This window comes from Rhinatrema bivittatum, chromosome 7 (genome assembly GCF_901001135.1).
Source record: "Rhinatrema bivittatum chromosome 7, aRhiBiv1.1, whole genome shotgun sequence".
Taxonomy (NCBI): Eukaryota; Metazoa; Chordata; class Amphibia; order Gymnophiona; family Rhinatrematidae; genus Rhinatrema; species Rhinatrema bivittatum.
The window spans coordinates 118,644,121-118,666,958 of NC_042621.1; the positions used below are offsets into that span (position 1 = coordinate 118,644,121).

Below are 22,838 nucleotides of genomic sequence, written 5' to 3' on the forward strand. Positions count from 1 at the left end.
CGAACACACCAGCAAGACTTACTTCATTTTTTATTATGTAACACTATTTAATATGCAAAATGATACGCGCGTATCCCTTTGAAAATCTACCCCCCAATGTAGCATCATATATATATATATATATATGCGCAACAGAATTTCATCAACTTTACCCAATCTTCCCTTGAGCTGCTGCTGCAGGAAATTGAGGGCAATAATAGATTTTGTCCACTTCGTATTTGCTTTCTTTGTCTCGACAGGTTTAAAAGTCACCATCAGTGTTTTAATACATTTGATTCTTCAGTTTTGAAATTTTGGTCTGCTTGTTCTGTGCATAATGAAGCGTCATATCCAGAACTTCTGAATACACAGAGAGAGGGCAATGTTCCAAAGCTTTTTACCTTCACCCCCACCTGTCACACAAGGATTGCACAAGGGGTGCAGTTTTATCCACATGAGCATGGCAGCATAAGCCAACACACCTAGGTTTATATTTTCATAACTACATGCATTGCTTTGGCCATAGCAACTACCTCATGCACAAGAAGGTGCCAGTCCCTGCGGGTAGCTTTATCCTATGTAATATTCAAAGGGAAAGTGTACACATTACTTTCCCTTTGTGAACCTGTGAAAGATCCACGGGAAAATTAACCACAGGCTTCGCTACAACCTGGGTGGTTTTGAAAAATGACCTCAGTAATGTTGGTCTTCGTTCAATGTTTATACAGTTATTAAGGGTCTTTCAAGTGTCCCTGTAACTTCCACGAAATGTTTGGCTTGTATAAGGAGCAGGAAAGTAAGGACATAATTGTGTTTAAATTGATGAAAAATACTGCACTGTTTGGGAGCCCAAAACAAGAGGAAAATCATAACATTTTAGGCAATGTAAAAAATTATGGAAAGCAATACATTTTTGTGGAACAGCCTTTTGAAGATTTATACAGTCTACAATGATACTCATGCTGCTGAAAAAAATGGAAATAAATAAATATCAAGAACAATGATTCGTAAGGAAAATGCAATCGTTTACTTAAGATTGATTATTTACGTCCAAACTCTTCTAAAGCTGACTCAGACTAGGGCCTATTTTTTTATTTTTTTTTTGTTATTAGCTCTCATATTTTTTTCGGTCCAGCTCTTGATAAATGAATGTCATTCACAGCTTTCTGTATTCTCTCATGCTTTTCACATCCTCTTCAATATGTGGGCCAAGTCCTATAGTCATCTCCGGAGGGGGGGGTGGCATCTGAGCGAGTAGGATGAAAACGAGTCAGTTCTTCATTTGGCCACAAGGTGTCATCCTGTATGCAGTATTTGGATCACTTCTATCCACAGGGGCTGTGAGTGCAACAGTCTGTCTGCAACACCACTCAGCCAGGAATGGATAAGCAAGAGTCCCATTCCTCTATTCTAGAGCTAACTCGCATGAGAAACTCTCACTAAATACACCGGGGACATTGCACTTTTATGGCGGCACCATTTCCATGAACCACCTGAGGCAAACAAAGAAACAAGCTGGCCCTCTCTTTCTATCCAGGATCAACCTGGCTGCAGAGGAAACTGCCTCCTTTGAATTCTCCGCATGGAAAAGTACCAAAGGGCATAAGAAAATGACCAGCACATAGGGTGGGTGCAATGCCAGGGTGAAAGGTGGGCCAGGGTCTGAATATCTCATTATCTAGACACACACTAGGCTTACACCTATACAATAGAATAAAGCAGGAGGAGTTTTCAGGCTGGGTGATCTGATCCTGTTCAATTTTCCAGCTCTCAAGGTAACATATCTTCCTTTACTTTTCCAGGAAATTAAATGTTCATGTTTCCATATTAGAAAAGAAAGATAGTTCTGTACTGTAACTTTACACTTTAGCTAATTCATTTCAAATTCCAATTAGCTGATAGTGCATTTTGCTTTAAACAAAAAAGTGTGCTTTTTATTAGAGGACAAAAAAGAAGAATTACAGAATAAGTATAGGTCGGGGGCAGCATGCATAGTTCTGTTTACATCTCTCATAAGCAGTACAAATAACGTAGCTAATCTAAACACTATGTTCATGCAGTCTATTCCAAAGGAGAAGCTGTGCCTCCTCTCACCTTATTTATTTATTTATTTATTTATTTATTTATTTATTTAGCTATTTTCTATACCGGCTTTCATGACCAGGGGTCACATCAAACCGGTTTACATTGAACAGTTTGTGCATTAAAACATAGAACTGGAACAACTAACTGGTGCAGAAAATACAGTTACAATGAACAAGGAATTATACAACTGGGAGAGTGGGAAGAAGAAGAAGAAGAGAGTATAACAATTAATAGAAATGCATTTACAATGGATCTTTACAAAATATGTAACTTAAAGACCCAGACTGAGAGCAGTCCTGGTCTGGAGTAGGTGGTGGATGATTAAGACTTTATAGTGGAGTTATGAGATGATGCGAACTCTGACAAAGTAATTAAGGGATAATATTAACATGGGTTAATCTAAGATCGGAAAGGCTATATATATATATAAAATACATACAGCAGATCTTACGGTCTGAAAAGACCTTTCAACTTTATCTTTAGGACGTGGAGGATGTGAGTTGACCTTTAGAAGTATATGATAAATTATATATATGATGCATCAGTTATCTTGCTCATTCAGATAAATATTTAAGCAGACTAACCCTTTTTATATCATATCTTAATTTTTGGAGTTGATTCACTGCCATGGATGAATAAAACAATTGTATCCTAAGTCTGAAAAAAAAAAAAAAAGCAGCCAAAAAGCCCCTTGCATCTTGGCAATTTATAAACAACTTCCTTTGTGTGGGCTTTTAAGTCTACCTCCACTCTCTGGTGCATACTATATTAAATGACTTCATTTCAATATGTATGAGGCTCGTTATTCGCTCAGACATGCAAAGTCACTCTGCTGACTTCAGCAACAAATGTGATTGGACAGAGAAAGCACATGGAGCACCCTAGCACCTCCTTATTAGCAGAAACCCAGGAGAGGTGGCTGTCAGCGAGTTCAGGAAACTGACGCTCAATTTTACGAGCGTCAGTTTTCCGAACCCGCTGACAGCCATAGAATAGGAAAACAGACGCACATTTTTTTTTCGTTATCCTGGGTGCATAACTTGTAGCCTCATCAACATGCATTTGCATGTGATGAGCGCTATTGCTTTTGGGGGTGGGGGTGGTTGGATACGTGTTTTTTAGGGATGGGGAAGACAGGACAGGGCGAAGGAGGGGCCCCAGAGCCTAGGGGAGCTGAGAGTTTCCCTTTCCAGCCCGCAGGAAGGTTTCTCAGCGCTTTAGGTACCTCCTCCTTCCCCTCTGTTCAATCCATCCCGTCCAAACCCCCATTAAGGAGATTGGGAAGAGTGAATTTTCCTTAATGAGGACAAACCACAAAGATGAAGGCTGAAAAGAACACGATAAGAGGCTTTCCCTCCCCGCCATTTCCAGCCTGAAGAAGGAGCTGCAGGAGGTCCCCCCAATGGGCAGGGAGCACCCAGCAGCTCGGTCTGAAAATGGGCGCGCAGCTTTTAAATGAAAAGTTGGAAATCGGGACGGGGGCCTGGCCTGGGGCTGCAGGTACCTTCGCTTCGGGCTCGGGCTTCACCAGGAGAAGCGGCGTTTCTGCAACGCAGCCTGGAGGAAAGGGGCTCATAGAGGTTTGTGGGGCATAAAATCAGAGATGCCCGCCCAATAGAAGGAAGCGAAGACCCACTTTCTCAGAGGAAACGCGTTTTACTCAGCAGCCACTGCTCTGAAACCACTTTCTCGGGAATAAAGGCCACGCTTAAACGTTGCTGGTCTATTTAAGTAAGGATAAGAAGAGGTCCAGTTAGCTATGTTATGAGGAAATTAGCGCGCCCTTCAGCCACGGAACGTCCAGGACGCTGCTTGGCTGACAGGAGAGGAGAGAGAGAGAGAGAGAGAGAGAGAGAGAGAGAGAGAGAGAGAGAGAGAGAGAGAGAGAGAGAGAGAGAGAGAGAGAGAGAGAGAGAAAATCTTCTCCATTCGGCAAGAAAGAGAGAGAGAGAGAGAGAGAGAATCTTCTCCATTCGGCAAGAAAGAGAGAGAGAGAGAGAGAGAGAGAGAGAATCTTCTCCATTCGGCAAGAAAGGAAGCAAAATCTCTGGGGGTTTTGAGAGGGTTTTTTTTTCCCGTTCTCAGCAGGAAATCAAGAAGCCGCTCAGGGAGCCGAAGAAGTTTACCTGGGTGCTTAATGTTTCCGGATTCCTCCCTAGTTTATCAATAGGTCTTAAAAAAAAATCAAATAAGGTATTGGGATCTCTTGAAAATGGGATTTCACCAACAAGAACGTTTTGTACATCTAACTTTTTTTTTTTCTGAAATATATGATTTAAAAACACCAAACATAAAAAAATAATTATTTGAGGAATTCGAAGAAAATAATTTCGGCTCGTTTAATTATAGCGCGTGTGAAAGTTAATGAAGCAAGTTAAGAGGTTTGTTGGAAACATTATATTAATAGGAATATCTGAATAATGCCATTTTAATCAGAGATTTTACCATTAAACAAAAGCAATGTGTTGTATTTATTTTTAGCTTTTAATGAAAGTACTATAAATCAGAATTCGGGGCCTTAGCCAAAAAGAAAACAAATAATTGCTAATGTTTACTTCAAGTCAGCACAATCCTGTTAACACACTATAATTCCTTAATAATTACCTTCCTCATCTGTTCTCAGTTTACCGCCGGGAATGCTGTCTGCTAATACTGTCCTCTTATATAGGAACAGAGATCAAAATTTGGGTTTGTTTTTTTTTCATTCTTTTCTCTACACAGATCAGCAATAGCTGTATTCTATACATTGTTTTTCTTCGCACATATTGTAGATACCTTTATTGTATATTAATGCCACGCTTGTATATATATATATATATATCATATATCACTATTTATGTAAATCCCCCATACATTTAACAAGTTCTCTCTCTATATATAAATATATATATATATAGAGAGAGAGAGAGAGAGAGATGGATTATATACATCTCCACTATATTAATTTATAAGGCTTCATTCATATAGGTATCCAGTAGAAAATACCTGGCTTATATAAAGATCCTTAATTCGTTCTCCTGCAAATCCCAGATAGATTTATTTTATATTGATCCTCTCGGTATACACATGCCTGCGTTGGTTATTTTATGTATTCTATTACTCTGTGCAGGCTTCTGGTGGATTTATTTGAAATATTTTCCATTATGTAAAGACCTCAGAGATATGTATCATATATACCTTCTTGTATCCTTAAGAGATGTGTACAGAGAGAGCGCCGTTCTCTACTCCTTCTCAAGGTACAGATCACCCATTGAATTTGTATGGCACATTAAAACCCCCTAAAACCCACCCCCGACCCTTTAAATTAAAACCCCCACCCCCCGAACCCCCCCCCACATAACTTAAATAACCTGCGGGTCCAGCGGCGGTCCGGAACGGCAGCGGTCCGGAACGGGCTCCTGCTCCTGCATCTTGTCGTCTTCAGCCGGCGCCATTTTCCAAAATGGCGCCGAAAATGGCGGCGGCCATAGACGAAAAAGATTGGACGGCAGGAGGTCCTTCCGGACCCCCGCTGGACTTTTGGCAAGTCTTGTGGGGTCAGGAGGCCCCCCACAAGCTGGCCAAAAGTTCCTGGAGGTCCAGCGGGGGTCAGGGAGTGATTTCCCGCCGCGAATCGTTTTCGTACGGAAAATGGCGCCGGCAGGAGATCGACTGCAGGAGGTCGTTCAGCGAGGCGCCGGAACCCTCGCTGAACGACCTCCTGCAGTCGATCTCCTGCCGGCGCCATTTTCCGTACGGAAAATGGCGCCGGCCATACGCGTATGGCCGGCGCCATTTTCCGTACGAAAACGATTCGCGGCGGGAAATCGCTCCCTGACCCCCGCTGGACCTCCAGGAACTTTTGGCCAGCTTGTGGGGGGCCTCCTGACCCCCACGAGACTTGCCAAAAGTCCAGCGGGGGTCCGGAAGGACCTCCTGCCGTCCAATCTTTTTCGTCTATGGCCGCCGCCATTTTCGGCGCCATTTTGGAAATGGCGCCGGCTGAAGACGACAAGATGCAGGAGCAGGAGCCCGTTCCGGACCGCTGCCGTTCCGGACCGCCGCTGGACCCGCAGGTTATTTAAGTTATTTGGGGGGGGTTCGGGAGGGTGGGGGATTTAATTTAAAGGGTCGGGGGTGGGTTTTAGGGGGTTTTAGTGTGCCGGTTTTTCGATTTTTCGATTTTTAATGATTTTTAACGATTTTTTCACGATATTTTACCCCCCCAAACGGCAACAATATGATTCCCTCCCCCTCCCAGCCGAAATCGATCGTTAAGACGAACCCTCTTTATGAATAGATTCACGATAGGCTTAGTTTATGTGCGTCCAGCCCTATATACAGATCATTTATATTCCCATTCTCTTATGCAGATCTATATTTATTGTACATCTCCCCATGTAATATAATTTGTGGTTTACAAAATATTACATTTGCAGATCCTATCACACACACACATCCATATTAAATTTGTTATACATAAATTTCTGTATAAGAATCCACTATAAACGCTGAATATCATATTTACAAATCCTATCTCTTTAAATATATGAATCTCTTACCTATGCATATGACTCCAATATAAATAATATGCCCCCTCTATGTAAATATAATTGTATTGCATTTGCAGAGCCTCTTTTCTTCTCCAGAAATACATATATATTATACTCACTCCAGTTTATAGGATGGCAGTTCCAAGGCAAAACATTATAGTTAGTCTCTTTGTATATGCATGCTAGACCTGTTTTACTATATGTCTCCTTTGCATATATAATCTATGCATTTAGGTAAAATTGCATTATATAGGCAGATCTGTAACATATTCAGTGTATAATATTCTGAAGATATTGGATAGACCTTCATCCTGTGGGTTAATTATTCTCATATTCTCTCCATAAAGGCATATTAGTATGTAATATTAGGGTACAAAATATTTACATAAACAGAGAATATACATACTATATAACTCTATTCTACATCGTTACCTACATACAGAATGGATACAAATTAATATAAATAAATGAATATTGTATCTACATGCATTTGATAGAATGGGGTAAATTGAACATGGATCTGTACAAAAAGGAGGGAGCAGGAAATATTACAAATTGTGCATTTCCTGCCTTTCCGTACTGATGGTTTCTGCAGGCACTCTGATGCAGCTTTTTCGTGCTCCTGCCTCCACCTTTATACAACCCCATGCTACATTTGCTAAATATACACGAATGAGAATATAGTATTAGCAAAAATGGAAATTAATATTAAATTTCCAAAACAGCTCATTCCTCCTGTATCCTGCTGAGATCATACAAAAATTAAAAGGCCAACTGATGTAACCCGACTATTTTCCCTCGTGAATTAGCTTTTTACCAGTTTTGCTGTTTTACATTTTATTTATCATCATCTCTAATCCTGTGCTCGAAAAGTATAGCATGTCCCCCTGTGAATGCCTCTCCGTGTATTTCTCTAACATTCCGCTCTCGTTCATTTCTTTCGGCTCCTATCTTTTTATATGAGTTGGATTTTTTTTTTTTGTGTTAGAGATCAAGAAGAGAAGGAAACAGTACCTATAATCTAGAAAAAAAATATATATTGAACTGGGGCAGCAAGAGGAGAAAACTGTACAGTTTTATATTACTTCATTAAGAGAGGGGATCTTGAGAAAAATGAACCTCCATCTTGAAAATACAGCCCTTTTATATTGTGCGTTTCCTCATGAACGATCGCCAGAGAGAGAGAGAGGATGCATGATACTGCTATTAATAATAGCACATTAATAACAAAAAGTTAGAAAGAAAGTAATTACTATAGGGAAAAAAAGGGAGATGAGGAAAATGTAAAAAGGAAAGAGAACCAGAAATAAGCATTCAGTATTAGGTACAGGTATAATAAAACCAAGTATAAAGACACCAGGACAGGAAGAAATAAAAGTAATGTAAGGACAAACTATGGAAAGATAGCAGAGGAAGAAAATATACAAAGAGGATAGGGAAAAAACCAAACACGATCGATCCTAATAAAGTGATGAATTCCATGGATTTTATCTGAAATCCTTATAACTCCAGTGCTACTAAAAATGTTATTTTCTTCAACTTAGAATGTAAAAAAAAAAAAAAAAAAAAAGACATCCAGAAACTTGAAAATCAGCACTTACTCAAAATCGTGAAATAGGAACAAGAAACATTTCGGCGGTCAAGTCTAACAGAATTCTAATATTTCTAACACATTTTTAAAAAACATTCTGCTATTTTTTTAGTCTGTATTTACACCCGCAAATATAAAAATAAACATAAAGCTGATATCTAAAACTGTAGGTGTGCAATTATGTCCAAACAAACAAACAGGAGCTCATTAATAGGCTTGCTAATTAAGAAGCGTGATTGATAAATAAAATTAAGTATTTAAATATAAACACTCATTTTCCCAACAAACAAAAAAGGCACTTAGAACCTGCCATGATTTAAGGAAGAATGACTATTATTTGCTGCCAATTTGTTTCCAACCTTTCAGCCTGGTCAGGGGCTATTTGAATGTTTTGGAAATATTAAATTACACCTTATGAGCCATTTTGGCATTATTAATTTGTTATACACAGTAAAAACGTTCGGGATAATAAACCGAATTTCAAATGCCCAGCATTTCGCATAACCTCTGGAAAATCAATACGGAAAAATATTGCCCGGGACCTAGCAGAGGAGGAGGAAGCGGCCTGGTGCTCCTGGGCGCTGCAGACTGTGAGCGCAGCTGGAGAGGCAACATCTGGGAAGAAGGAAGCGTCTCCGAGGGCCTGTTTGATACCTATGGGGGGTGGGGAAACGCACATCCCCCCGAGCATGGCTGCAGCTATCATTCAAGCGAAGCCGGGATTAATTCGAAATACCTAGCTTTGAAAAAGAAAGACCTGCGAAACGGCAGAAAAATGCCGTCTGAAGTCTCTGGTATGATGCGGCTAGGAGGACCCAGAGGTCCAAACAGATCCTCCCGGTTAGAAAAATCCCATGTAACGCCCACAAGTTTGGGTTCCAACGCTCACACTATATTCTGGCCGGTTCCCTTTTCAAGCGCTCCGCTGCCCACTGCTATCAGGTAACAGCGGAATCGTAGTATTATCGCTGTTTCTGTCACTACGATAAAATAATCGCAGTTCCAATTTCGCACCGGCCAGGTACACAAGAGAAGAGAGAAAAAGTCTGAACCGAGTTCATCAAAACAAGGGGGCCAAGCAGGTATGAAAGCAAACGTGAACGAAAAGGCAGGGCAGCGCGGGGAAACGAGAGCAGCGCTATTTCACCGCAAGTTAACGCGCTTCCCGGCGGCAGTGTAACGATCCCAGTGCACAGGACGGGACACAGGCAAACTGCATTCTCCCGCCTGCACGAGCAAAGTCGCGAAATGCTGCTGCGCTCTGCCTTTGCAGGAGTCTGGAGCAAGTTGTACGTTTTGCAGTTCGGCGGCAGGACCGGGGAGCTCCGGCACTTATCGCTTCTCTTTTCTTACGCAGGACGGTGAATGCGCTGTCCCAGGCCCGCTCACGCACACACACAAATATCTGCTGATGCACTTATCCCCCCTCCCGGAGCTATTAGCAGCCGCGTTTTTAATTAAATGGCTACCGGACCTGACCGTCAATTAAAAAGGTAAACAAGCTTACAACAGCAAAAATGATATTTTTCCTACTTGCTCTGTAAAACTTTACATTCATCAAAATGAATATAATCAAACTGAAAATGTCTGAACAAGGAGGAAACAGAATCAACATTCTTTACAAAACAACATTTTCTGCCAAAGAAACCGGGGACGCTCAGCCGAAGGCTCACGAAGAGAGGCCGGGGGTGGGAGGGACACGGGTTGGGCGCTGGTGCGAACGACTTCAAAATTGTCCTTTTGTTTTCACACGCACTCGAGCGAGGGACGGGAAGGGATGAACTGCAGGATTTCATGGAAACCAGAGCGAAAAGATCGAGGCGTTATGGTAAATCCTAGGGGAAAATAACTTCGCAGTTTAAGTAAAAGTAAACACCTTATTTTGCCATGTTTGGAGGGGAGAGCTCTTCATATAATTTCATAATCTCTGTATCCAAACCCATAAACCTGGCTTACATACGCAATGCGAATGAGTTAATTGATAAATAACAACGCGTCTCTTTTTTTTCCCAGGTACAAATAAATCGCACATCCCTCCTGAGAAGAATAACACCGCGCATTTATAGAGAAAGGTGACCTTACTCTCGGTATTATTTCTACAGCCCGAGCAGTTTTCTCTGCCTTGCATAAACATATTGCATTTCTTCACCTCCAAAGTTAAAATAAATAGTACTATAAGCATCATCCTCTACGAGTTATTTCCCGTTTCTTAACCATCTTAAATTCCCAAGGTGTTAGAAAAGTGTTCCAGGAATAAAGAGGAAGGATTATGCGCCGAAAAAGAGGTTTCACGGATGCTGTACGGGAGGGGCCAGAACTTTTAAGGAGTGAAAGATGCAGAGGGACAGAGAGCGACTCTGTAGACTGGGGCAGTTTTGCTCTGCCCTGGTGTGGATGTGCACATATTGTACAAGGTGGTGGGAATGTGCAGGACGTGCACAGGGCTTCGTTGGAGCATGCATGCAAAATATGTTTGTATGAGAGGCGTTCCCTGTAGGAAGGTCAAGCTGGACGTATACGGCCACATTCGCCAGGCTCCAGCCTTACTGATTGTGCCCTTATGTGTGCGTTTGTCTGTGATCCGTGCTTTTAGTGGGGTGAGGAGAGGAGGAAATGGAAGGGAGCAAAGCGGAGAGTGACTGTGACAGCTTCAGCTGAAGACCCAGCTGTGCGGGATTTACCCCGCCTCCCTCCTCCCGGCAGAAGGGGAGTGAGGCTGAGCTGGCACATAGGGGAATGGGGAGCAAATCCAAGACAGCAAGACAGATACAGATCAAGAAGAAATGAGAAGACATGAAAATGAAAAACGTTCCAAAAGAGAAAAGAATGTGGAGCTAGCGACAGAGGAAACAGACAGAGGAAACCAAGAAAAGAAGGAACAAGCAGAGACAGTGGGATACATCACACCAGAGTATTTCTGACCAAAATTAAAACTGTCATTTTCTATTCAGTATAGCCTAACTTTCTCCCACTTTCATAACTCCCTACCCAGAGGACTGAGTTACCTCCTTGGTCAGGGGCCGGAGGGAAAATCTTCTTGGAGAGCAAATCCTCAGTATTGCTCTTCTGCCAGCAGGGGTCACTGCAGTAGCTGCAGCTGCTCTACTTCCTCTCTAGGAGCTTGAGCACATCATCTCTGAGCCACGTTACTACTAATCCTACTACTACTACAGTATATTTATCATTTCTAATGTGCTTCTAGACATATGCAGTGCTGCCCAGATACACCCAAAGCCCCACTGACCCTAAAAAGCTTCATCTGCTAGAGTGACTAGTGCTAAGAGCACAGTCTCAGGGCCAGGTCCTGTTAATAGTTTTGTAATACTTACAGGCCGATGCAATATTGTGTGCTGAGCCTAGCGCACAGGTTAATGAGCGCTTGGATGTCTATAACCCCAATGCAATAAGGGGATCAGTGTGACCAAAATGTGCGTCCAAACTTGTGCGTAGCTAATAGCGCTCATCACATATAAATTCCATGTAGATGAGGCTATTAGCTATTACCCTGCCATGCAAAAAAATCTTGTGTGTCCGAGGCGCACTTTTTAACCTGTCAAATTTTATGTCTGCCCGGAGCAGGCGTAAAATCTTCCCGAGTGTCAAGGGCTCAACTTAAAAACAAAAAAACTGCTTTTCTGTGGTTCCTCCTACTTACTATCGTACGAAGAAGCACATAAAACAGCACCATGCAAAAAGTCTTGACACAATATACACCCACAATATACACGCTCAGGGCCATGTATATTGTGTGTGTGTATTATGCCAGTAAATTAGCTGCCGAGGATAAAACGGATGCTTATGAATTGAGTATCCATTTTGTTAATCTGCACACATAGGGCACTTAATATTAATTTATTCACTGCTTCACTTACTGCGGATTGGTCCATTCATTGTCACTTGTCAGTGAAAAGGACTAATTGGGAACCAGGGGTGGGGGTGGGGAGGGAGCCCTGCCAGGGGGGGGGGGGGGGGGGAGGGAGCTCTGGCCAGGCTGTTGTGAATGCACAGTCAGTTCTCCTGGGTGCCCCATGCAGAGCGCCAGGGATGCACAAATTATCCATTGCGCGTCCATTTTAGCACAGCAGCTCGTTTGCGTATTGCACCGAGCGCCCAGGAGTGGTGGATGTGTGCACATTTAAAAAATGCGCGCCCACGTTGGACGCCCATTTTTTACGTGCGTGATACTGCATTGACCTGTTGGCTTGGCCTGATTCCTATTGATTCTAGAGTCAAGGTAGAACGCTTAGCTTTCAAATTATCTGACTTGCCCACCCACCTGTTTAGACACCGCGCTGAGGGGAAGAGGCCCCCAAAACTGAATTTAACAGATTCAAGTGATATTTACTTATCTTACACGCCCTATTGCAAAGCACTCAGAGCATGGCAGAAGATAAAAACATTGGCTGAAATCCACCAATCTCCCCCCAGTCCATTACCCAAACTCTGCCATTTTATCTCACACTGTCAGTTCATCCTGCGCCCATTTCCCCTCCCAAGCCATCAACTTCCTCCTCTCCCCCAGTTCTTCCCCCCCCCCCCCCCCCACAATCAGCTGCAACCCCCTCCAGCTTATCGCACCTCCTGATGGTCAGCAGCTCCCCTTCCATTCCTGCAGGACTCCCTCCTCAGGGAACCCAAACCTACCAATCTTGTGTCTAATAGCTGGTGGTCCACAAGGTCAGGCGCAGCTGAGAAATCTAGAAATACCACCATCACAGCCTCACCCCTATCCTTTTGCCACATGCAAGATCATCCAATCACATAGCCAAGGGGCTTTCGGTACCCCAGCCCAGGGGTCCCCAACCTTTTTTGCACCAGGGACCGGCTTCAAGCAAGACCATTTTTCCATGGCCCGGCAGGGTGGGGTGGGGGTTTGGTCATATGGAGGGGGTTGGATTTTAGTGCATACTTATCATTTAATTATGACACGCTCTCCCCCTCCACACCCCCCCCCCCCCACACACACACACTCTTACTCCCCTGGATTTTCTCATACACACTCATGCTCTCACTCTCACTGGCTCCCTCACATACACACAAACACACTCACCCAGGCAAGCTCCCAATCATTCTCACACAAACACACACACACAGGCAAGCTCCCATTCATTTTCACACCACTCCCTCACCATTCCCCAGGCAGGCATCAATTTATTCTCACACACACACATGCATCACACACAGGCAGGCACCTATTCTCACACATACAAACCCCAGGAAGACACCCATACATTCTCATACACAGACACACCCTCAAGGCAGGCACCCATGCATTCACACACATACACCCCCAGGCAGACTCCTATTCACACACATGCACACACTAAAGGCAGACCCCCTCTCTTTCTTTTGCCAGCAACCTCAGAGCCTCTCTCATTCCTCTGCTGCCACTGTCACTGCTGCTGCGTGGCTATTCGGGAGGCGTTGATTGCTGCTACTGACACTGAAGCCCATTCTGCTGCCTGCTCTCTGCAGGCCCCGTGGGCTTTCAGTTCCTCCATGCTGATCTCATACATTGTGAGATCCGCATAGAGAAAGTGCTATTCTTGCACATTCCCAAAGATTACATGTTCCAATCAGTAAAAAGTAATTTTTTTTTTTTACATTTGCTGTCTGATCTTAGTTTTCTAATTGGTTGGTCACAGGCTACTTTTTTTCAACCTTCCCTTTCTTATTTTTTTGCCAATTCCTTTTATATTGTCTTTTTTTCTATTTCTTTTCTCTCCATCTGTCTTCTTCCCTCAAACACACAGTCAGGTTCTCATTCTCACGTGCTTTCTCTCTCTCTCTCTCTCACACACACAGGCTCTCACTCTCACATGCTCTCTCTCATACAATCATTCATACACACAGTCTCTCACTGGCACATGATGTCTGACTCTCGCACGCACAGACTCTCTCTCACTCCCACATGCTGTCTTGCTCAAGCACAGGCTCTCACTGTCACATGCTGTCTCTCTCACAAACACAGAGGCTCTCACATGCTTTCTCTGCAAACATTCAGGTCTTCACTCCCACACACAGTCTCTCAACTCATCTCATACACGCACACATACACACTCTACAGGCCCTCAGCCTCTCTCTCACCTCTGGGTCTCTTCTTTACGGGTCGCCACAGGATGGGCTCTGCAGCGGCCCTGGTCTTTTTGGGCCGCGCTGCTCCTCTTCTGCACGCGGCTGATGCTCCTCCTCCTTCCTGCCCGTGCGGCTCCGGCAACATTTTTCTTCCGGGGCCGCGCGGGCAGGAAGGAGGAGGAGCACCTGCACATTTAGACGCGACCTTCTTCTTCGGGCTCTGGTGACGTGAGCTCCACCACGGCCCTGCTGATCTTCTTGCTGTGTGTATCCCGCACACAGCACAGCAGTAGTTCACCGCTCAGCCGCCAGTGGGATGAGGTCCACCAGCAGCCAGCGGCGGCTCGGCGCCCCCTAATGCTTGGCGCCCTAGGCGATCGCCTAGTTTGTCTAGTGCTTCCACCGGCCCTGGGCAGCGGGCAGCATCCACTCCACAAAGTGTGCTCTGAGCCGCCGCAGAGCAGAGCACACTGTCAGTGTTTAGTGCTGGTCTGCGGCGGCGCCGTGGACCGGCAAAAAACTCTGTGGTCCGTGGATCGGTGGTTGGGGACCCCTGCCCTAGCCCACCTGAAATCTGCACTGCGATTGGATGTTGGCTATTCTTGGCATTCTCTCTCACAGAGGCCTCCCTAGCAGCTTGCAATAACTGTCCCTGGGAGTGCTGGAAGAAATACCCACAGGACAGGAAATGAGGTGATTGGCGTTGATGGGCAAAGTCCCCCTCCCCCCCCCCCCCAGTCTGCAGGCCCCCCTGGTCTATAGCTCAATGACAGGTTTCAGGAGGGAACCAGGAGGAGGCGCCCGGCTGTTCATGGCTTCCTGTCTCATAGGGGGCCTGCTCAGCTTCGTTTCCCTCACTTCTCTTCTACCAGCCCAGACCATCGATTTAAGCTCCTTCTCAAACAGCAGATGGAGACGGACATCGGAGACTTCTCAGAAGGCAGCCCCCTTTCTTTCAGACGCACAGTCTCCTGTCCTGAATGTTTTTTTATATTTCCTCACAGCAGTAAGAACTCGCCTCGCACCCTAAGAGGAGGTTCAAGGGGTGAAGTGGAAGAGCTGGATTCTGACTCGGTGGTTGATCCTGGGTTTTCAGAACGGTCCGGAAAATACCCTGCGGCCAAAGCCTTGGGTTTTATGGCCTGAGGCGACAGGCACACTCTCCACCTCCCTCGCTGCTGTGCGTTCGCACATTCTCCTCTCACCTGCAGCCTTGCCCTCTCTCCCTGGGGCCCTGCAGGCAAGACCTGGCCACCCCCTCACCTCCCCCCCCACCGCGGACCGGCGGGCGCCAGCAGTCCAGGATCTCCAGGCCCCAGGAGCCGGAGCGGTCTGCACCCGCTGGATATCTGCAGGATGCCTGAGCTTCAGCAAACTCCCGGCCGGAGTTTTTTTTTTTTTTTTTTTAATTCATTACCGCGTTTAAAAGGAGGAATTTGCAAGCCAGATCTCTACAGAACTTGAATAGAATTCGCTTTGGAATGTTTTCTGGGATCTTTGTGTTACTGGGTTGTGCTCTCCGGGAGTGAAGTGAGCCGTTTTTTTTTTCCCAGCCCCTTTTCCACATCCAAAAAGTTACGGTACTCTGCCTGGACTTTAATTTTTCTTTCTACTGTGTTCAGTCAGAGAGCACAATTCTTTTTAAAAAAAAAAAAGAAAAAGAAGGAAAGGCAGTGTACAAATTGGCGGAGAGAGGAAGGCCGAAATCATAAATCGGTTACGGCCCCGTTGCCTCTGTTTCGCGATGCTTCAGTATTTATTCATGTATTTGGTTTAATATTCCGCTGAATAAGACGACGCAGGGATACAGTAAGAGCGGGCCCGGAGGGGTAGGCGCTGGAGCGAGGAACCTGTTCACTTAGGCCCTAACAAGCCCTCCCTAGCCCTCTGTCACGATCACTGCCTCCTGGATCCTTCTGAGCCCCCTGCACACCTCAGACCCGAAGCACCCTCGGCGTCCAAAGCAGGGGCCTTCCCATCTAAAAGCAGAGGGGAGGAAAGGAACCGGCGGGCCCGGTGCTTCCGTCAGGCAAACTAGGAGGTTGCCTGGAGCGCCAGAAGTTTTGGGGCGGTAAAATCCCAGCGGCATGAGGCCGATACTGCCAAAGATGGGAGCGCTGTGCCAGAGCTGCCGCCAACAGGTGAGGTGGTTGGCGCACGACCAAAGATTCGCCTAAGTCGACAAATACTCCTGCCCCGGCCCTGGCAGCTAGAAAAGCAAAAGAGGAGCACTGCACTACATTTCTGGCCACTTAAAGACTTGCTGACTGTACCTTGTCTTCTTCCTCTCCCACGGGGTAGTGAGACATTTACTTTAACTTACTTTAGCTGATTCTCGAAATTCTCCTCCTGTTTCTTTGTTTTATTTCCTTTCTCTTACTCTTGACTCTCCAGTCTGTCTGCTTTTTTTCTCTGCCCATCTCTGTCCTTTCCAGCTCAGCCCTTTCTTCCTTAGCAGTTCCCTTGCCCTCTGTGTGTGTGTATATCTCACCTAGTTCCCCTTTCCCCTCTCTCTCTCTGTTTGTAGATAATCTTTACCGTGAAGTACTGGAGGAATGCTTTGTGCACCTTCCAGTCTGCCCGTCTGTGTCCTTTTTCATGTGTGCATGTGCAGACTGTGTATGCATGTATGTCAAATTCTTGGCTGCAAGAAATGATGCATATGGAATTCTGCAGCTAGGAAAACATGCATGAAAATTCCATGGGTAGGAAATGTACACAAATAAACTGCCCTCACGTGTGCAGACTGATTAAAGACACAGAAGGAGAACATGAGCAGCTAGCAGCAGGAGCATGAACACATGCAACACACATTCCCCTCCCTCACACACACACACACACACACTCACATGCACTCATGCCCTATCCCTTAAGAATTAAGAATAAGTACTGGAGGTAAGAAACACCTTTGGAAATTTTGTGCACTCCATGGAGTACATATATCTCATCCTCTTTCTCTCTCTGTCTCTCTCTCTCCCCTTCTTTTCTCTCCCTCACTAACGTGTTTAAATTGACTTGCTGTATTCAGACAGGGGGCAGATATTTTTAGTTTTCCAGCTACTGATTTATCCTGTCAGAAAAATAAACCTCCTCTGGAATGGTTGCCGAAAAGCCACCGATCACAGACTCCTGCATGCATATTGTAAATCCTCACCTGAATACAGAGCAACTGCAACAGTACAGCCCAGAGAAACATAAGCTGCAAATGTCACCAGCAGGACTGCATGCAAAGAACAAAGGGGAACTGTGACCCTTGGGAGATAAAAGATAAAAAGAAACCACAGAGTGCTCTGTTATTCTCAGACCCTGGTAGTCTGAACAGCAGGTTGTGAACCAGGGAATCCCTCTGCAGTTCCTTTGACCTTGGACAAGTCACTTCACCTTCCATTGCCTCAGCTACAAACTCAAGGCCTGATTTAGTAAGGCTTCTGTCTCTATGGCAAAAAGTGAAACCAGCCCTTAGACTGTGAGCCCTCTGGGGACAGGGAACTACCTACAGTACCTGAAGGGAACCCATCTGGAAGTGGCTGACCAGTCACAAAAGTTGAAATATAAATACAAATTTAAATTAAAGCAGCGGCATTCACTTCCAGTCCAAGGGCCACAAATGGGTCAGATTTTCAGAGTATCCCCAATGAACATGAATGAGATAGATCTGCATGCACTGCCTCAGTTGTATGCAAATCTATTTCATACATATTCATTAGGGATTCCATGAAAACCTGACCCATTTCCAGCCCTTGAGGAGAACTAGAAGCTAACATCACTGTTCTAAGGTCTCGCTGTTTCTGTGATTGATATCTGATAAGTTATATGCTGACCATTTGATAAAGATCATTAAAGAACGGAGACATTTAGGGCCGGATTTTTAAAAGGTTACGCGCGTAACCGGTTTTACGCATGCCGGGCCTATTTTAAAAAGGCCCGGTGATGAGCATAAAGCCCAGGGACGCGTGTAAGTCCTGGGGCTTGGAAAAAGGGGCGGTCCGGGGGCAGGGTCAGGCTCCTGGCACAGTGGCCATATTTTCTGCTGTGCTGGGGATCCCGTGCCGGCAGTTGGCCAGCGCGCGCAACTTACTTCAGCCCCAGGGCTGAAGTAAGTTTTGAGATAAAAAAGAAAACAAGGAAAAGGTAGGGGGGGAAAGAGTGGGGGAGGTAGGGGAAGGGAAGGTGGGGTGGGGGGGGGGAGGGAACGGGGGAAGGCAGTGCGGCTCGGCGCCGACCCAGGTTTTTATAACATACATGCGCAGGCCGACTTCAAATTTTTTTTATTTTTTTTATTTTTACTTTTGGAAAGTTTCGGGACTTCCAACTTAATAGCGCCATGATATTAAGTCGGAGGGTGCACAGAAAAGCAGTTTTTACTGCTTTTCTGTGCACTTTCCAGGTGCCCGAAGAAATTAGCGCCTACCTTTGGGTAGGCGCTAATTTTTGAAAGCAAAATGTGCGGCTTGGCTGCACATTTTGTTTTCTGATTCGTGCGGGAATACCTAATAGGGCCATCAACATGTATTTGCATGTTGCGGGTGCTATTAGGTTCGGGGGATTGGATATGCGTTTTCGGCCCCTTACTGAATAAGGGGTAAGGGAAAACACGCGTCCAATGGCGGGTTAACCGTGCGCCCCATCGGAGCGCACTGTACTGTATCGGCCCGAAAGTAAGCCCTGTGCCAGCCTGCAGATACCAGTGTATGTGCCAGTGCCCTGGTGTGGCTCATAACTTTCTATTACACCTGAGCCAATGCTTTCATTGATTTTAATTGACCTAAATTTTGGAGCATTTCAATCACCATAATCTACACAATTATGTAGTGAGAAGTAACTAATGTTTCAAAACAATTATTCTACGTTATTAAAATGGAGCCTGATTATAGTTAATTAAATTTATTTATAGACATTTGATATTCTACCTTTTTCCATGAGTAGCCTCGAGGCAGTTTCAACACAAATTTTATCTAACAATTATAGTACATTGGTCGAAGGTCATTTACAATGTCAGCTGAATCACATTTATAGTAGATAGCACTGAGAGGCCTGGGTGTATAATTTATAATTCTTACTTGATGGTTCAGATAGGTCGGAAAACACTGAGAAGTCCATATTCAGTTGCTGTGCAGCTTGCTAGTTATCTGGCTAAACTTATCGGGCTAACTAGTGTTGTATATGCCGCACCACTGAATATAGCCAGCTATCTTAAAGTTATTTATTTATTTAAAAACTTTTCTATACCGTCGTTAAGTTATTTCACCATCACAACGGTTTACATAAAGGCACAAAAGGATATTCAAGGTTAATTGGTATAGATTACAAGTTATACATGTGCCAACATGGAACGGTAACATAATTTTAATAATATAGCTATGTGATGAATAAAGCTTAAATGTTGGTTGAAAAGTTAATTTATTGGACTAACTTTAGGACAGCTCTACGGGATGACAGATAAGTTATCTGGCTAACTCAGATCCTCCCTAGTATATCTCTGGACCACACCTGGGACATTCCTCCCTTATCCGGCCAAATACTAGCCAGACAAATAGTCATCCAACTAGAATTACCTTGTGCCAGATTTTTGGAGCATAACAATTAAAGACACAACATTTCGGACAGGATAGGCTAGCTGAAGCTAGAGGGCAGGAGGAGAATTTTTCGGTTACCTAAGAGCTGAGAACAGGTTCATGCTTGGATACCTGGAAGTTTTTGATTCTAAGAGTTAGGAGTTGCTCTGAAGTCCTTTACCAAGCTAGTGTTTTGAGTTTAGGGAGACTCACCGCTGTGCTCCTGCCCCTTGCAGCTGTGCTCATGATGAGGTGTCCCAGACTCAGAGAGAGACAGGTCCGGGCTGCGGGCTTCCGACTCTGTCAGAAGATTAAAATCCATCTCGGAGAGGAGGCAGAGGAAGGCAGAGCTGCAATGAAAAATATCCCAACAGAGTGAATAGGAGAAACATCCAAAGAGCCAGGCACAAAACAGAGCTCAGCCATTTCTAAGCAGCTGGGAAGACACACTCCACACAACTGTCAGGCTTTAAGTACTTTCATTAAGCTAATTTAAAACAAGCAATCTATTAGAAAAGGGTGACAAGAATGTTAAGCCAGTAGATAGTGCAGTGTATTTTAAAGCAACAGCACTTAGACATTGAGCATTTTAAAACAATTCACTGGCAATTAAAAGAAGCAAAATCATTACTATTCTAACTTTTATTTCCTTCCAATGGAGATATTTGAGTTTTTGAAAGCTCCTTAGATACTCTTAGCATTGGGAATCTAAGTAAACCAGGGCACTGCTGGCTGCTCCTCCTCAGAAGCCCATGCAAGCATCACACTATGTGCAACCGGACGATGGACTCGGGGAAGGAGATCTGGAAATTCAGGAGGGATGGGGGTAGCATTTAAAATATGTACACCTTTCACTTAAAAAAAAAAAAGTAGCAAAACATAAGAAGGAAAACTGTAAGTAATAGATAAAGAGGAAGTAACACAGTCAATAAGCAGTCCAGTTAATAGTTTGAAAAATGTACATTTCTTTGTATAGCTCACTGAAGTTTTAGATTAAATAAAATAACTTGAGATTCCTCTTTACCTCTTCTGAGTTTCATTTCATGCTGAAGGAGGAAGAAGAGTTTGATGTTTTTGGAAACCTCCCCTTGCAGCACTGCACAGCCGGGTAAATCAGGAGGCTGCTATGCATTGCCGAGTGTCATGAGCCCCAGTCTGGCCAATAAGCAGGGCTCATCAAATTCAACCTTCAGCCTCACCAGGGCCCTTCGGCTTCTGTTTTTATTTTAGATTTCCCTGGGAACGGATCAGTGTTGTTTATTACAGCAAGAACAAAGGTGATATTTACCCGGAAAAAAATGGCAAGTCTCTTTTTCCCCACCTGATTTCTCCCGTTTTTCTTCTTCTTGTAATGAAACACTGAAACGTTCACAGCACAAATAAACTAAAAACTGAAAAGAAAGGTCCCTAGGTATCACAGACAGTCTTTTGAGAATATCCAGAATGAGTATTCAGGGAATGTGTTTTTTCTCTGTAGTGGTGCGCTCCCCCCCCCCCCCCCCCCCCCCCCCCCCCCCCCCCCCCCCGCTATACAGATATATGGAGAGATATATACAGTATATATATATATATATATATATATATATATATATACACACACATACAGTATATATATATATAGTTTAACTGAACATTTTTTGCCTTCAGATTTCATAAGGCCTTTGGGGATCAAAGCATACCATCATAATGTACATTATGAATATAACATGAACAGCTGAAGAGAGATCTAAGGGGGTGGGGAAGGAGACAGCATTTTCTCTCTAAAAGTGTTTATATATGCAAGATAACCAATATTAGGATTATCAGTCTTTAGAATGTTCACCAAAATGAAATCTGGAAAAGAAAGGAGGAAGGGCAAGAAGAGATAAGGACATTGGTCTTTTGAGTGATGTAGGCAGCACCGATGCTGTAGAGACACTGCGTGAAGCTTGCCTTGGACTGAGTGACTTGCTGGAAACTAGCCCCGCTCTTCCCCCAGTTGGCCGCAGCCCTTGCTCCAACATACCCAGCTAGGCCATCAATCAAAGATCAGCCAGTGAGGCTTCTATTCTGAGTGTTCAGAGAAAGAGCTCTCAGATTTATAGGTGACATTCAGACTGAAATAGCAACATTATGAGCAGGATGTGTAACGGAGATCTGAAGAGGTGGCCCCAGACTTTATCCAAAAGCAGTTAACACCTCTCACAAAAATCCAGCTCCCCTTTCTTCTTCCCTTCTGTGTTCTCCCGTCCTGTCTTCCATTAAAGCTGGTCGGGTGGAGCGGGCACTTTCGTGAGAGTATATAACACAAGAAGCGAGCGGGACAGAGACAAAAAGAGAGAGACTTAAAATATTTATTTCAAAACTATCAATTTTTCTGTACACAATGCAAGGACATACAAAATTCAGTTTACAACACAACAACATATGTATGCGAGTAAAAATTTGATTTCTTCAATGCTGCATAAACATTTTTCACACGCAGTATTTAAAACTCTCTAAGCCAGGGGTGGCCAACTGCAGTCCTCAAAAGAGTCAAAATCAGGCCAGGTTTTAAGGATATCCAACATGAATATGCATGACATTGGTTTACACAGAATGAAGGCAGTGCATGCAAATCTATCTCAGGCATATTTACTGTGGATATCGTGAAAACCTGGTCTGTTTGTAGCTCTCAAGGACCACAATTGGCCATCCACCCCCTACTCTAAACCACACACAATTTTATAAATATTGAATTCCAGGTTAATTGTAGTAGCAGCCAAACAAAACACACAAGATTACATAACTGCATCCAGAAGCAATTGTTTAGCATGTTCAGTTTTTTGTTTTTTTTTAAACTGTTAGGTTTATTTGACTACCAAACAAATAAAAAACTTGGCTAAAACTATAGATTGTCTGGCATTAAATATATGCTTTCTATCATTAAACGTATAATTTCTACCCACTATAAATGTACTTAGCAGGTTAGGAATGTTATTTAAAATAACTAATATATATGTCAACCTGAGACAGAGCAAAATCACTGGGATCTGCAAAAGG

At 44.1% G+C, this 22,838-nt stretch overlaps 1 protein-coding gene across 2 annotated transcripts in view; it reads right to left on the reverse strand.

Moving 5' to 3' along the window:
• Positions 1-22,838, reverse strand: part of LOC115095407 (pituitary homeobox 3) — a 159,813-nt gene that overhangs the window by 29,836 nt on the left and 107,139 nt on the right. For both annotated transcript variants that reach the window (XM_029609014.1, XM_029609013.1), the window contains one exon: positions 20,031-20,167. In XM_029609014.1, the coding sequence (XP_029464874.1) occupies positions 20,031-20,139 (109 nt within the window). In that variant the 5' untranslated portion in view covers positions 20,140-20,167. The remainder of the gene's footprint in view (positions 1-20,030; positions 20,168-22,838) is intronic.